Source organism: Oryzias latipes, chromosome 3 (assembly GCF_002234675.1).
Source record: "Oryzias latipes chromosome 3, ASM223467v1".
NCBI lineage: Eukaryota > Metazoa > Chordata > Actinopteri > Beloniformes > Adrianichthyidae > Oryzias > Oryzias latipes.
Window position 1 is genome coordinate 32,183,565 of NC_019861.2, and position 16,005 is coordinate 32,199,569.

Sequence of the window (16,005 nt, forward strand, 5' to 3'; positions counted from 1 at the left end):
ATATATTTATTTTGGCTGTAAACTGTATAAGTAAGGGTTAATGGCCTTCGAAGTGTGCATTATTACTTTTTAACGCACGCCGTGGAAGCCTGAACCGTTCGACGTGAAGCTTCCGCTTATACCACGATCACTTACAAAACAAATAAATATTAACCAGTTTTTAGTCCTTAATTCTTTTCTTTTTTTCCGATTTGGATCGCTTTTCTCACAAAAAGCGGGTCCGCGACGCACCACCGCTGAAGTCAAGATTCAGCGATATATATATGCTGATCTTTCCGATGGGTTCAATAAAGCATCAGTTCAGAGAGAGAGTTCACGTCTTACCGCTTGTTTTTGTCCAATGAAGCAAAAGGTTGTTTTAAAGAAGCCAGCGCAGTGATACGAAACATTTAAGCTAGCTGACCGGAACTTCTTTTTTCACCGTGCGGTTATCACTGTGGTTTATTACTTTTTAATGTACACCCAGCAGCCAATCAGAATCGAGTATTCACCCGGACCATGGTATAATCATTGTTAAAAGACGACTGGAAATGCTTTGAAAACAGGTCCAAAGACGTTAGGAGTGGATCCAGATTTCAGAGGAGCACTAACTGAAATAAAGTCATGAATGATGTCAAATTTCGTGGTTTCCATTCAGTCTCTTGTGCGCATTGATGCCAGCAGTAATTCCATCCAGATTGGTGGGTTCTGGTAAAAATGGCAGAAACCCACTGCTGACTTGGCCTAATCAATGAATTGGTGATGAACGTTGGTCTTCATCAGATGACCCAGACTACAGTGGAAGTCTGAGCGGACAGATAATTTCTCCTTCCTGATTTGTAGCTGGCGCAGAGCACAGCGGTAACATTTCACCCATCAGCTGACATGGAGAAATCTCATTATACCACAGCTGAAGAAAATGCAATTTATGAGCTCATGAGACTTTTGAGTGCTCCGGCTCTGGTCAATAACTAGATTGTGGGACATCTCTTTTATTTAAGCAGTTTGAAACATCAGTGTGGCCTACAATTATGTTTTAACAAGGTTATTCATGGATTCCTGCTTGAATGGTTGACTTTGGTTTAGGTTCTCCCCCAAGATGAGAGCAGGACTCTTGACTGGGACGGTTTGCACACATTTACACGATGATGTTGGCTAAAATAGTCGCAGCGTTTTCACTCCGAGCGCGGTGATGAAGTGTTTTATGACTCCAGGCCAGGAGAGACGCTGGGATGTGAAACACTGGTTGGAATGAAGTCATTTGGCCCGATGCCCGTTTCCATCTGGGGCCTAAGGAAACCGTTAGGCCGGCTCTGCCTTTTCCCACACCACTGCATCTCTCTCATTTTGTCCTCTGGCTCTCCTCTTCTCACACTCGTCCTTATCATTTCTCTGAAGTAAAGCGGATCTGACGTTTGAACTGCTGCAGGAAGCGACTAATGACTTTAACACAGGTATTCTTCTTCTTTTTGCCTTACTTCAGATAAACTCTTTGGTTTGTTATTTTGATCTATTTTTTTAATACTTTACAATTTGCTGTAATCATTTACCTTTGAATTTTTTTTTTGTTGCAATGCTTGATATCCATCTTTTTTGGTACTATCCCAGCTACATTTCTTTTACAGATATTTTTTCCTTATTTTAAACAATAATTCGGCAAAAATCGCAAAAACTCAATTCTGAGAAGTAAATTTTGCCGCTTTTTTTTAGATCGATTTTTGTTGGTGATGTTTTATAACAGGAGTTAAACTTGGAAAGACTAATTAAAAATGTATAATTTTAATTTAATGGCAAAAACAATGAAAAACGTTTTAAAAATTTGTCAAAGTTCCACTAAACTAAATACAATGCTCAAAGATTTATTACAAGTCATTTCACAATAAAGTGTCATAATTCTTGTTTGGTTTGTTTAAACCAAAAATCTCAAAGAACCCTTTTGAAACTTGCATGTTAAATCCTGAATGACGCCATTCCTACATGATTGCAAACAGCTGATGTGATTGGCAGACCCACCGGTGACATCAGGGACCACAAAAGTTTGAGTCGAGGCCAGCCGCCACTGTTTGGACACAAACAAACAAAAACCGGTTCTGTTCACCCACTTGTGAATAAAAAGAAAGCGGATTGTGAGTCAGAACTGATTGCTGTTTGAGTCTGGCTTGATCGTCAGTAACAAGTCGTCCAACTAGCTGCCCGGCTTTAATTACTGTCTTTACGGAGTGAAATTGAGCTATTATTAATCCCGAGTGATGGCGGACTTTTCAATCAGCGGTGAATGGGAGCAGCAGCTGCACGGCAGCCAGACGGAACTCAGTGGAAAAATGTTATAAAGGGCTCTATATGAGCAGAAACGGGGGAAAGTGGCACTTGATCTTAAAATAGCGTCACTTTGGGGTGCTACAAAGATCCCATTTAGGACCAATCCAAAGAGCGCAGACGTCCAATGGTTTCTCAACATTCTCTCTTTGGGGTTATAAAGTCGGCGTTGTGATCAGACATATTCAGATCATTGGGAATCACTTGTAGAGTTTCCAAACACGCTGACCAAATAACCCCAGGAAGACCTTTAACAGAGCGAGCCTCATTAACTTTGATATACAGCAGCTCCGCAGAGCTGGACAGATGGCGGGCATGTGTGGCGGCGTGACAGAGCGCATACCCATGCAGCCGTGGACATTCAGGAAACCACACTCCACCCCGAACTAATCAGCACTCTGCCTGGAGGGCCGCTATCAACAACCGTGCAATCATCCCCCGGGGCGTTACACAGCGAGAGCCGAGGAAACAAACCCGAGGAGCCACTCGGACGCTCAAGCAGATTTGTGACCCTTCTGAAAAATTAGCATTTTTAAAAAAAAAGCAAGTTCATTGAAGAGCTTTTATGGATAAGTCTGAGGAACTAAAGCTGCTAAATCACTTTACGACCCTCCATTTAATGGACCTAATTTCATGAAATAATGCCATAATGATCTTTGACTCCCCATGATGGTTTATGTTTATGGGTGAAGTCCTGTTCCCGTATTTCTAATCTTTCTTTTATTGCTTCTGACATTACATTTTATCTGTCTGGAGTCTGTTTTCCCAGCCTCCGCTCAATAACTGTTATTACTGTGGTGCTGGCTGTATTATCACACCAAACAACTTTGCGTCGTTGCTTCCAAAGTGCAGAAAAAGTAGCCTACCTTGATCAAAACCACATCTACAGCCCTCTCCTCTTTGGCACACAGACTGTACCTCCTCTTGTGCCGCTCGTACATTTCACCTGTGTGTATAAATCCAAAGCGTCTCCGCTGAGAAGGTACAGATCCAGGCAGAACCCTGCTGAAGGAGTCCGCTGAGCCTCACATCTGGCCACAGGAGCAGCCCTCAACCAGACTCCAGCTCTGCTCCCACCCTTCTTTTCTTCCCTCCCCTCCTTCTTCTTCTTCTTCTTCTTCTTCTTGTCGTCTCAACTTCTCTGTCTGACTCATGCCTTCGCGCTCTCCCTCTCTCTCAATGAGCTATTGAGTGTCTCTCTGCCATCATGTGAACTAGTCTTCAGAAGTCCTCTACTGTTCTACACATGACAGAGGAGAATTACTGCTTACAGTGACTCCATCGGCATACTTCTGTTTCCCCGTTTTCCCAGCAAACTCCAACCTGCCTCAACTAAACAAAAAACAACAATAATAATATAGAGACGATCTGTAGTCATGACCTAGAACAGAGGTCAACAACCTGAGGCTCTGGGGCCACATGTGGCTCTTTTTCCCTTTATTTCTTTGGTTATAAAGAAAAATGCTAATATTAGATATTAGATTGAATAAATATTAGATTATTAAGTTTTGTCATTTATGTTTAAAAATTTTAAATCCTACTAAGATCCTCTTTTGGTCCATTTTCAAAGCGTTCCCAGTGGTATTTGAATAATTATAATGCATTTTTTAGCCAGAATCAAATGCATTGTTTCTGCAGAGGGGCAGGAGTTTGTTAGATATTTCCCTCATGTCCCATCATCCATCTGTTTCCAGTCTCTCCCACTAGCTTACACCCCCGCGCATGGATCTAGTCGTCTACATGTGGACGATGCATCAGAATGAAGGGGAGCTTGTGACTTGCCAATAAAAGTTGTATCACATCTATAAACTTTTTCCAACTGCATTTTTTTTGTCTGCTCGAATAGAAAAATTCTCCGAAATGCAATCTTAAGCCTATTTTTTTTCTTTTTTGTAAATGTCTTCCATCAAGAACATTTTCAAAACACCATTGTTATAATTATTATTAATTTGAGTGGATCTTAAAACTGAAATGATACCATATATCAGTAAAAATAAATATAAAAATAAAGGTTTTTGGGTTTGTTTGTTTTCCATACCACTGCTCACGAATTCAAACGTGATGATAAAAGGTTTAATCTTCAGGTAGAGCAGTTCATTATTAGAATAGATTTATAGGGAATATTATCTCCTGCTGAACAACAGTAATGTGTTACTGTTCAAAGTTCCTAAAAGACATAATTGCATTCACTTGAATGGATGTTGTTTTCTACACCATTGATGTCTTGTTTATATTCAATAGTAAAAGGAAGAAAAGGGATGAAGGTCTACTAAAGTCATATTGATAGAAAATGTGATATTTGACTTTTAAATCTAACAAATCTGCTGCAGCAGGAGGATCTTATTTGACACAGGGTGTGTTTTATTTTGAAAGGGACTTGTCTGTGCTGCTTTTCAATAGAAAACTAATCAAAATGTGTTTTATATAGAAAAATATAACACCGTTATAATTAGATTTTTGTAAATAATTGAATGCTACATTGCATAAATGTAAGGAACAACACAAAACTATATATTAATTGTTTTAAAGCACAAAGTAAAGCTGTGCGGCTCTCGCTCAGAAAAAGGACCAAATGACCCCTGAACTAGGACGAGAGTAAATTTTAAAAAATATATATATTTTCAAAATGATTGTTAAATCTTTGTTACACCAGCTTTACAGCAATTCCACCTACCATAGAGTTCCTTCTGCAGGAGAACTTGCTTCTGTTATTTTGTTTTTTTGCATTTTAAAGATAGTGTTTTATGATCTTAAAAATTATTCTGTGCCACATTTTACATACGTTTTAAATAAAAACAGCAAATAATTGAAGATCTGGTCAATAATAATGTTATTTTTTACTTTTATGGCAGTCCATAAACCAAACTTTATTTATAATGTGCTTATTTTTTTTATTTTTTTTACACAAGCAGCACAAAGCGCCTTAAAGAATAAAAACTATTATTGTGTATTTAAATAAAAACCAGGCGACATTAAAAAAAGAAAATCGTTTTCCCACAAATGTCTCTTTCCAATTAAATCCTGAAAAGTTGGATATTGATCCTACACAGCCTCCATCACAACATAAAGACTTACGGACTTTCTACTAACAAAGTTGTGAATGACAGGAACCACAACATGCTTCCTCCTTTGTTTGTGTGGTTCCTTTCATGCCACATAGGTCCAGCTTTACCAGAAGGGGACCCGGTGGGTCCAGTTGAGCAATTTGGTGACTGTTCTCACCAAACAATGAGGTGAAATGCAGAACATATTTATCGGTAAAAACTTTATGGATTTGATTTTTTCCAGATGATTATTACATGAAAATCTGTTTCAGCTTTCTTTAAACTTGTCCACTTCTTCTTCTTATCATTACATTAGCTTTCAGAGGTTAAAATGTGCATAAATATGATAGTTTGTCGGAGGTACCAACACACAATGGCAGCTGCTCTGTGTGAAGTCAGTGAAATATTTCTCCATCATCCTGAACAGCCACAGACTGAATCCCACCTGCGGTCTATTATTACAGATAATCACCATCATTAATAAGAATCTCCAATTTGACAAAATAAAAGCGTTCCTAATGCAGGATAAATGCTGAATCTTCTGATCATGTAAAGAGCAGGATCTTTAAGCTTCTTCTTTGAAACTGCTGCCTACATGTGGTCACATGAGAAACGATGTAGGACTTCCTGCTTAGGGCAGAAGCTCCTGCTCAAGATTTTTAAAGCCCAGTCAAGTCTTTTTTGAAGTCGGTTCATTTCCCACAGAAGAGTTTGCATCTTAAAGTACGCAAACAAACGTGTCTTTGGTTTAAATCCAGCCTCTCTTTGTCCAAACCGCTTCACAAGTCCCTCACATTTGCAGCTGCGCTCAGAAATTAGAGGATCATCAACTCCACCAGCAGAAGTTCCACTGAAGTTACGTCTCCCTCTGCTGGTGACCCCGGTACCCTACACCCACTGCGTTCCTCCAGCGGCAAGTCCAACATCTGGTATTCAGAACAAGCCACTGACCCAGACCACAGCCCAGGAAGAAGCAGAACCACTCCAGGCTCTGGTTGCAAAGGAATCTGTCAGTCAGCAACATTTCAGAGCGAAGCCTCGTCTGCTGAATTTGCACCCATGTGTTGGCAGACGGAGCTGATAGAACTTCATGGGAAGATTTCAGATTTGTCTTGGAGTAGTCTGATCATTCAGGTTGTTTTTTTCTATGTATGCAACTTGGCACACCATCTGCTTGTAAGAAAACCTTCAGCCAAGTTAGCCTCACAGTTTATGGCGTACTTTCTCTTCTAAATTACACCACATTCTTTGGAAACTGGATTTTTCTCTCATCATTTCTAAAAGAAGAAGGAAACGCTGCTAGCCTTTAAACTTTTGGGCTCTTCGCAATCAGAACTTTAGCTACAAACACAAAGAGCCTGAATGAGCTTTTACTGAACAGGAACCTTTCATTTTAATTAACCTGCTGCTTCTGTTTCAGCAGAGCTTTGCTTTGAACTGTAGTGTCCGTACATTTCAAAATAAGAGCAAAACGTTGCAGATTTAAAAAAAGATTGAACAGCTTCAGCTTTCATCTGTTTGCCCAGCTGTTGAACAGGACAAGTTCACAAATAGATAAATATATAAAAAAACATTGAACATTAAGAACATTCTACTTCTTTTTTCTTTGTTTTTTAAAGTCCCACTCCGATTTTGATTTCTTTTAAATTGAAGCGAGATTGCTTGAAATTTTAAAAAAAACTTGTTTTCTAGGACATAGTTTCTACAGAGTAGCAGTAGTTCATCAGATAATCGCCTCTGAGTTGTGGGCGGGACTGTTGGCGCAGAGCAACCCCGCCCCCTCTGCCCACTGTCCATTGTAGAGCTTGTGGCCCCGCCCAGCGTGTTTTCTAACAGATTCAAAACTATTTGTATGTATAAATACTCAGAAATACTAATTTAAAGCTAATTTTCTTTATATATATAGATAGATATATATATCTATCTATATATATATATATATATATATATAGATATATATGTCTTCTATCATCAGAAAAAAAACACAAAAATGTGTTGGAAAAAAAAACAGCAACACTATTTACATCTGAGTGGGTCTTTAACACCAAAGACAGCTGCAGTCGTTTTGACGTTGGTTGCGGGAGGATTTTTTTTTCAAAGCTTTAGCAAACAGGGATGGTTTTTGGATGCATTATTATTAAAGCAAAAGCTGCCAGCTAACAGGCCAAACGGAGACACTCGTCCTACCTCTGAGACGTCTGCTTCCTCTGCGGCGTTTTCCTCCTCTCCCGCCGCGCTTCCAGCCCTTCCAGACTCACCATTGTCTGAAGACATGCACACAACACGATGCAGTCAGAACCAGCAAGGATTTACACCAACCGTTTACCAGAGTAATGTCAGCTGGGATAAAGCCTGGTTATTGCCAGAAAGATTTTGCATTAATGACAAAGTCAAAGAAACACAAACAATTTCATTCTGTTTATCTAACAATTATGTGCAAAGCCACATTTTTCACATATTGATAATGACTGTAGCTTCTACAATGGCTCTCTCCTGAATCCAATTAGTTTATAAAAGGCGCTGGACCTTCATTTTTATCAGAACTTATTTCAGTTTCTGACCCTCATAGAGTTCTGAGGTGCAGGTCTGCTGGTCCCCAAAGTCAGAACAAAAACCCACATTCCAGCACTCCAGCAAGATTTTATGGACATTGTTTTGTTTTGGATGCACTCGTCTATGTGTTCTGTAAATGTCTTTATATTCAATCAAATTAAATAAAAATGTATCCCCACTTCACATAAACGTCTCCCTATTTAGCAATAAAGCTTTTTGTGTTCCGTAAATAATCTGCTTCAACAGCCCAGAAACAGCTAAACTGAAAGCGAATGTCACCTAAAGATATTAAAAGCTTTTTTTTTTTTAAAAAAAGCTGAAAAAGAACAGGAATGAAGTCAGATCTTCACACCGTACACAGGGGGAAAGGAAACAACATAGGGTTTTTGTCTGTGCTCGGCTGCCGTCGTGCTGTAAATACATCCTCTGATTCACGGTGACACGCCACTTTGAGTGACGCGCAGCACCAACCTTGCCCCCCCGACCTCCCTTTATTGGACTTGGGTGCAGCGCAATCATTTCAGATGAGTGAAAATTGCAGACAGAGGAATCCTGTGTGGTCGCCTAAGGATGAGAAGCCCCCCTGAGTCTCACTTCCTGCCCTGCACACGCTCCTGCCGCTGCCGTTTGTGTTTGTTTTGCCAAGCCGAGCATCTGAGACCTGCTAACATGCACTGCTAACGGACCATGTTTGCTGATGTGATATTCTGTATTACAAGATGCAAGAGAGACCGGTAAACGTGTAAATACAAAGCGAACGGCTGCCTGACAGATTGAGCCATTAGAGACACTAAGGAGCTCACAGTCTCCTTTTTGGATTTTTCCAGCAGGTCGGCATGAACAGTAGTGTGTCCACAAGAAACAGATCAACTACTTTCCAAACAACCTTCTCTTTTAAAAAATAAACCATTCCCTAGTTATGAAGATTAGTCTGACAAATAATAGGGGAAAGGGGAAAATTTGTCTTTGGATCAGCCTTTAAAGTCCAACTCCGATCATCTCTTTATCTGTGTCATTTTCTAGGACATAGTTTCTGCAGAGCGGCAGCGGTTTATTAGAAATGTGCCTCTGAGTTGTGGGCAGGACCGTTGGTACAGAGTGACTCCGCCCCCTGCTACCCTTCCCGTTGCTGAGAGCTCAGAGCAGGGAGCTTGTGGTCCGGCCAGCGTATTTTCTACATTACTTCATTTTTTTAGTCATTTCCTGATTCACAACAATGTGAATACAGAAACACTCAAAAAAAATACAATTTTGACCCTTATTTGTTTTATATATATGGGTTTTCACCTCCATGACAGACTGGACTGAACGACTAAAACAGACGTCCTGCACCAGAGGGGCTGGAGCTGAGTTTTTATGTTGGCGTTGTTGCATCCGCCCTCTTCTACGGATGCACCAACAGGAACAGGAAGAGGATCCACTAACCGGTGCAGAGATCCGGCCCTGTTCTGGACTGTTCCCTAAAGTCTGTGACTGTGGTTGGTGAGAGGAGGATGCAACGGAAACTGAAATCCGTCATGCACAATCCTGATCGCTCTCTGCATGAGACCTGAGAGAGAAACAACGCTGCTGCAGGAAGGAGCATTTTCCCAGATCCTTCATCCCATCTGCTATTAGACCTGGTCGGCGTCTGCAACCTGAGGCTCCGGAGCCTCACGCGGCTCTTTAATACCTCCATTGTGGCTCTATGGCTTTAAGAAAAAGTCCTAAAATTCTAAATAAATAATAAATTAATTGGGTTAAGCACATATTCTAATCTAAGCTGCACAATAGCACCTAGTTGTTGTCATAGTGATAGAAAACAACGTGTCACTTGTGTTGTCTTGCATTTTTGATTCAACTAAATCTGTTGCAGCAAGAGGATCTCATTAGACGGTTAGTTCTTTATTTTGAAAGGATCTTGCACGAGCTGCTGTGAAAAGTAAAGTTACTGTTGTTATTAACAGACAAATATAGCCATGTCATAAATCAATTATTGTACATATTTAATGAATGGTCTGATGGTCAAATAAACATAAATAAAGTGTATTGTTTTAAAAGGTTAGGTGGGACTTTGTGGCTCTTGGTGGGTTTTGGTCAGTGAGAAACAGAAACAACAGACCTTTGTATTAGACTCTACAACACCTTATAAAAACACTTCATTGTGTTGTTCACTGTATTTTAGAACTAGTTATCCGTTTTTTTTACATAATTTGAGCTATGGTAACTAATCAGTTGGATCAATTAAAGTTCGATCAATCAAACAAATGTCCTCCATTGTAGGAAAAATGCCACGAGAACGTGTTCAAAACACCAAAAACATGATTTTCATTGGAGTGGGTCTTTAAAAAGGAGACCTTGTTAAGCACATGGCTCTGGGATGCATGTCTCTGTAGAATCTGGCTGTAAACACAGTTTACCCACCGTGGGTCGCACTGCTGCAGCTCTCTGGTCCTCCTGTCACGCTCCTGTTATCAGACGTCTGGTTCTGGGTCTGAGGTTCTGTTGGCGCCTCACAGGTGAGAGCTGGCGGCTCCACTTCCAAATGATCGACGGCACAAGAGGGTTCCTCTGCACCCTGCGCCGGATCCTCAGGAGGCTCCACATCTGCGGTCGCCTCCGTCTCGATCAGGTCGGGGCGCTCTGAGGCCGACTCCACTAGTGGGGGGACCACAGGTTCCTCACCCGTCTGTTGATCATCTCCCTCAGTGGCAGTTGTGTCTTTCGTCCCTTCACTAACGCATGGATTTTGTTCAGACAGAATCTCCTCTGATTCCTCTACATTCAAGTCGCCCGGGGCTCCTGGGCCTTCCTCGCACACTAGATCTGAACTTGGATCCTTTTGGAGAGCTTCTGGGTCCAGCTCCTCTGCGCTCTTAGGACCCAAATCCTCTGAAGTCTGAAGGCTGTCTGACAGCTGCGGTGCAGTCTCCACGCCATCCTGACTGCCGTCTGCAGCTGCCTCTGCACAGACATCCAGATGTTCACCGCTTTTGTTGGGTTGCAGATCATTCGAGTCCTCGGACTTGCCTTCTTCGAGCTCTTCCGTGCTTAAAGGAACGCCACCGTCCTCCACAGAGACGCCGTCCTGACTGGGATGAAACAGTTCGGTTGAGGAGCTTCCAAACGACCTAAAACTGTCTTCGTCGTCGCTGGAGAGGCCGTGGTCCTGTCCCGTCTGTCTTTTAGACGGCATTTCTTCTGTGGATAGATCACACGGATCGCTCTGAGTTTCCTGTGGGAAGTCCCTGGAAGTCCGTAAATCTACGCTTTCAGGTTCCCCCAAAGGAGGACTTTGGGTGATGAGGAGCTGGAGGAGTAAATCCTCGTCCAGCTTTCTGCTGCTCTGTGTTCCAGAACAATTCCCAGAATGACAATCAGGTTCTGAAGCCAGAGGCCACTCCTGCTGCGCTGAGTAATCCCTGCCAGCTGTTTCCTGCTTTTGTTCTTGGCTGTTTATGTCTGGTGGAGGTTCCCCCTCGTGGAGGCCTTCTATCAAGACACGAGGAGGAGCAGATTCAGAATCCTCGATTACGTCACCACAGTCTGCGAGTGTCGCGTTAGGGAGGCCACTTGGGACTGATTCTGTGTTCTTCGCCTCCTCCTCTGGTGGGCGTGTGTCACAAACATCTGGGAGGAGTTCTGTTTCTTTTTTGTCAACATCTTGTCTTTCTGTCATCTCAGAGTCAGGCGTGTCTGGAACCTCAGAGTCCTCTGACGAATGTGACAACCCCATGATTGGAGACTTTTCTTCCCCACTGGTCTCAGTTAGGTCAGTGGAGTTCCTCTCTGCTCCTTCGTCAGCTTCCTGCTCTTTTCCCAGATCTTGCCGACTCTCAGCCTCCCCTGTATCAGCTTCCTCTGCCTGTTTACCACAGCCCACTGCTGCCGCTGGTGCTGGGATTCCAGCAGAGCCTCTTTCCTTTTCAGCCTCACCCACTGTTCCTTTGCTGTCGTCACCCAAGCTCTGGCTGGAGACCGCAGGCTGCTCCCTGTCCTCCACCTCCTCCTCCTCTGTTTGGCAAGGCTCTCCCTCAGAGTTCAAACTGAGACCCGCCCTGTCCTCCTGGGGGTCGAGATCGTCTGAAGCCGGAGGCACACTACAGTCTGTCCCTGCATTCCCGGGTACAGTGCCGCTGCTGTCGGCTGTGCAGTCCGCTCCCCCGCTCTCCTCGGCCTTCGGGCCCTCTAAAGCCGAGGCGGGCGGCCGCAGACGTTCCTGACAGGCTGCTTCCACGCCCTCACAACATTCTGCAGCCGTGTGCAGAGAGCCCAAACGGAGCTCCAGTACACACAGTCCCTGCACAGAATAACAAGAGAGGGACACACGTGTTAGTCTTTCTGCAGAGAACTTGCTCTTATCAAGAACCAGTGCTGTGATTGCATAAGGTGTTCCACTGGTTACACAAACCCAGCTGAAAGGTTAAAAAAACTGAGGGCAGTGACAAGGCAAACAATCCACAGGAGCAGCAGATGAAGGAGCCTGCCTAGAAAAGGAGCAGATAGCCCAGAACTCACCTCCGCATGGAGATGGGATATGAGGTGAAGCAGCTGCTCCGTGCTGGTCTGCAGGGTGGGGGCAGCGCAGGTGGAGTTCACCGTCAGAGTGTGCGTGTTCAGCGCAGGGAGGTGGCAAACCACCCGAGCGTCTGCGGATAGCAGCTGGACGGCCTCAGCCTCCCGGTCCGTCCCGGTGAGCGCCTCAGGCCTGCCGTGAAGTAAACATGAGAAAAAAGATCCAGATGTTGCAGCCGGTCGGACAAAAACACGATAAAACACATCCGCCGATAAGGAACCTGCAGGAAACTCCTTTTTGGCGAGCTTGGAGCATCAAAAGTTACAGTATGTACAGTCCTTTCTCTGAAGGAGATGGTACAGTGAGGGCTCGCAGCTCCCAGTGAAGCAGATCCGTTTGCGTAATCCTGGGCGGATTGCTTCAGCGCTGAAGCCTGGAGGGCTGAGGTCACCCGCCAGCAGAGAGTGACTTCACTTCTCATGAGCTAAATGAAATTATAAACACATAAAGAAGGAGCTGGAAGCTTTAAAGCAACACTTGGAAATGAAGAAGCTCCCAAAATGGTCATTTAAGTCCGAACGAGTCTGCAACAAAAACACACAGAGAGGAAGCCTTCACCACATAAATGGGGACTTTAAGCTGCATCTCCTTTCATGTACTAAAAATGCAGCTTTCCCTTTGAAATGTAATGTTTCACTACAAAGGAATGAGGGGATTTGACCTCATTTGTCTCTGGAAGGAAGACAGTATTGTGCCTGACACTTCAAAACGTCAAACAGAGCACGTTTGAGTGCTCGACCAGTTTTAAAAGTGTTGGGACTGGAGTAAGACTGTGCCAAACGAGATGCACCCTAAGGTTAGGAGACGTACGACGGAAGCTTTTGTGCTGCAGTGCAGCCTCCCTATCCGCCTGGATTCCTCTGGAACAATACTGCCAAGCCCACAACATTTCTATTTGCCCTCAACTATGAGAGAGCCGAGCGGGGAAGTAGCAGGGCTTCATGGTGAGGTTCTCTGAACACTTCCATTGTTTGTAGAGACAAAAGACACTGCAATCAATGAAGGGAGGACCAAATCTGTGCTTGGATGATGAAAACACATGCTTTGTTTGAATGATGCCGTCATTTTTGCAGAGAAAAAGAAAGTTAGGCTTGTATATAAAGGAAAGTGTTGCTACTCAGGTGTCTGTGTAGGAGCGAAGTCCTCCACCCAGCACCCCTCCATCATCTTCGCATCTGTCTCCATGAAAGCATGGAGACAGATGTCGTTTGTGCGTCCAATAACGCCGCACAAACGACACGCCTACTGTCCTCTGTGTCCATCAATAAACAAACATGATAACAAAGCTTAGAAAAGTTATGTAATAAATGTATGCAAGGCAATGTTAAAGTTCCAATCTAATCATGTTTTGATCCATTCTCAGTGTTCCCAGTGGTCTTTTGATTATGATGATGCCGGTTTTTCGCCAAAGTCAAAAAAGCCGTGTCGTTTTCCAGGACATAGTTTCTGCAGAGCGGCAGTGGCGCGGAGCAACCCCCCTTCCGCTCCCTTCCCCTCTTACCCATTACGCCATTGCTTAGAGCTTATTTATTGTCTTAGTTATTAGCTAAGAAGTATATTTATTAGCTAATAACTAAGTATTTTTTATTAGCGTATTTATTTCTTAGAGCTTATTTGTGACGTTAAAAATAAGCTGGACAGGCTTTGGTTTGGCCTGTCCAGCTTATTTTTAACGTCACAAATAAGCTTTTTATTTATTTAATTATGTTACATTATTATTTGCAATAGACAAGAAAGCGAGATAATATAGATCTTAAGCTGTGATAAACTGCATAAACAGGAGTCTTTCCATGTTTTTTCTTTTTCTTCAAATGGAACTACAATACACAAATGAGATTTTTTGTATGCAGTGACATATTAAAGACCCACTCTGGTGTAAATGGTGTTTTTAACATGTTCCAGCATGTTGTAGCCTTTTTTGTGATTATGGAGGACATCATCTGACTGATTTACATCAATTTGAATAAAGAAATATTCAGAAATGCAATTTTAAGCTCAATTTTCTTAACTTCTTCAGACCTGGCGTCCACATATGAGGACATCACTTTGCGGGTTTTATTACCACTGTAAGTAACTTTGATTACCTCGGGCGATGTGACTGCAAAATAAAAAAAGTCATATCAAACAAGAGCTCGGGTCTCAAGAGGGTAATAGATGTCCTCCATCATCAGAAAAATGCCTCAAGAACATGCTAAAAACACCATAAACGTACTTTTATTGCACTGAGTCTTTAAGCAATTACATTTTAAAAAGTCAAAGTTTATCAAAATATATCAAACTGACTCCTCCAGCCTACGTGAAGTAAAACAAAAATCTGTTCACTCACTTTGCCAGAAGCTCAACGAGGCTTTCGTGGCCTCGAGACGCCGCAATATCAGAGGGAGTGAGGCCTTCTTTGTTGGGCAGGCGGAGGGCTTCTCTGGCTCCAGGCTGCTGCAGCAAGTACCGCATCACCCGGACGAGGCCTCGCCGCGCCGAGAAATGCAGCAAGGTCTCCTGAGGAGTCAAGTCTGAGGGCGAGAGACACAACGGCAGAGCTCAAAGAGGGAAACACGCAGATCCAAACAGACAGACTGATGGTGGAGGAGCCAACATGACACCACTTGGCAGCACTGCGGTATGAGAATCCGGCATGTGACCGACTGACTGTGGTCCAGAAAAGACGCACTCATTTGTGTTCTTAGAGTGCACACTCTGGATTACAGCCATCGTTTAAACTGCCTCTTGGCGGTTGCAATTAGAAAATACTCCCTGACTTTTGGCATCTGCAGTGGCTGTTCTAATGAAACAAGCAAATGAAAACAATAATGCAGCAGCTAAATCATATCGCACAGTTTCAGCAGAGGTGAGCCAAACGGAAGCACAGCAGACTCCCACTCTTCATTTAGTCCATTATTGACTTAATATATCAACCAGGCAACTAATAACACAATAAAACACAGAATCTCTGGCTAATAAACACACACTAAGACAATAACGGAGATTCATGAGAACACCAGCCACAGTCTTTCTGTCAGAACAACAGGTTGCCGGAGGAATCCTGAAGTCGGGCTGCTCTAAAGATCAGACTCGGATTAAATAAACAAGGCTGTGATTCCTGGGAGAGAAGATGAGAACATTTCTATTGACCAATCAGCTGTTACATCCCCTCTGTTAATATTATCCTGCCCTTCGACTGCCACACCACTGGCACAGTTCAAAAGAGCACAAAGTCAAAGGTTCAGCGGGAAAATTTACATGCCGTAACAGTTATTAGGGGTCGTAAACATGTCACGTTCCCAAAATATAACGGGAGATAACAAAGCAATCTTTAAAGGGCCAATAGATGAGAACAGACATGGCACGTAAAAATATTTAAGCATTAGAGACTGCAGGGAGAAATGGGCAAAATTCTCAGACGTTTCATTCTTTTGTTTAATCAAAAAGGAGAAGTTGACCAAAAACACAACTTTTAATGACTTTACCTCTGGAACTAAATAGTCCAACTTGTTGTTGTGGTTTGCTGCAGACAACTTATAAAATCATTTTTGAGCAAAGAAGTAAGATGGCCTCAAATTG

General features: G+C 42.9%; 1 protein-coding gene across 5 annotated transcripts in view; it reads right to left on the bottom strand.

The window, feature by feature from the left end:
- Positions 1 to 16,005, bottom strand: part of akap13 (A-kinase anchoring protein 13) — a 117,980-nt gene that overhangs the window by 56,875 nt on the left and 45,100 nt on the right. For all 5 annotated transcript variants that reach the window (XM_020700574.2, XM_020700578.2, XM_020700573.2 and 2 more), the window contains exons 6-9: positions 14,774 to 14,957; positions 12,390 to 12,579; positions 10,296 to 12,171; positions 7,527 to 7,603 (exon numbers count right to left, since the gene is read on the bottom strand). In XM_020700574.2, the coding sequence (XP_020556233.2) occupies positions 7,527 to 7,603; positions 10,296 to 12,171; positions 12,390 to 12,579; positions 14,774 to 14,957 (2,327 nt within the window). The remainder of the gene's footprint in view (positions 1 to 7,526; positions 7,604 to 10,295; positions 12,172 to 12,389; positions 12,580 to 14,773; positions 14,958 to 16,005) is intronic.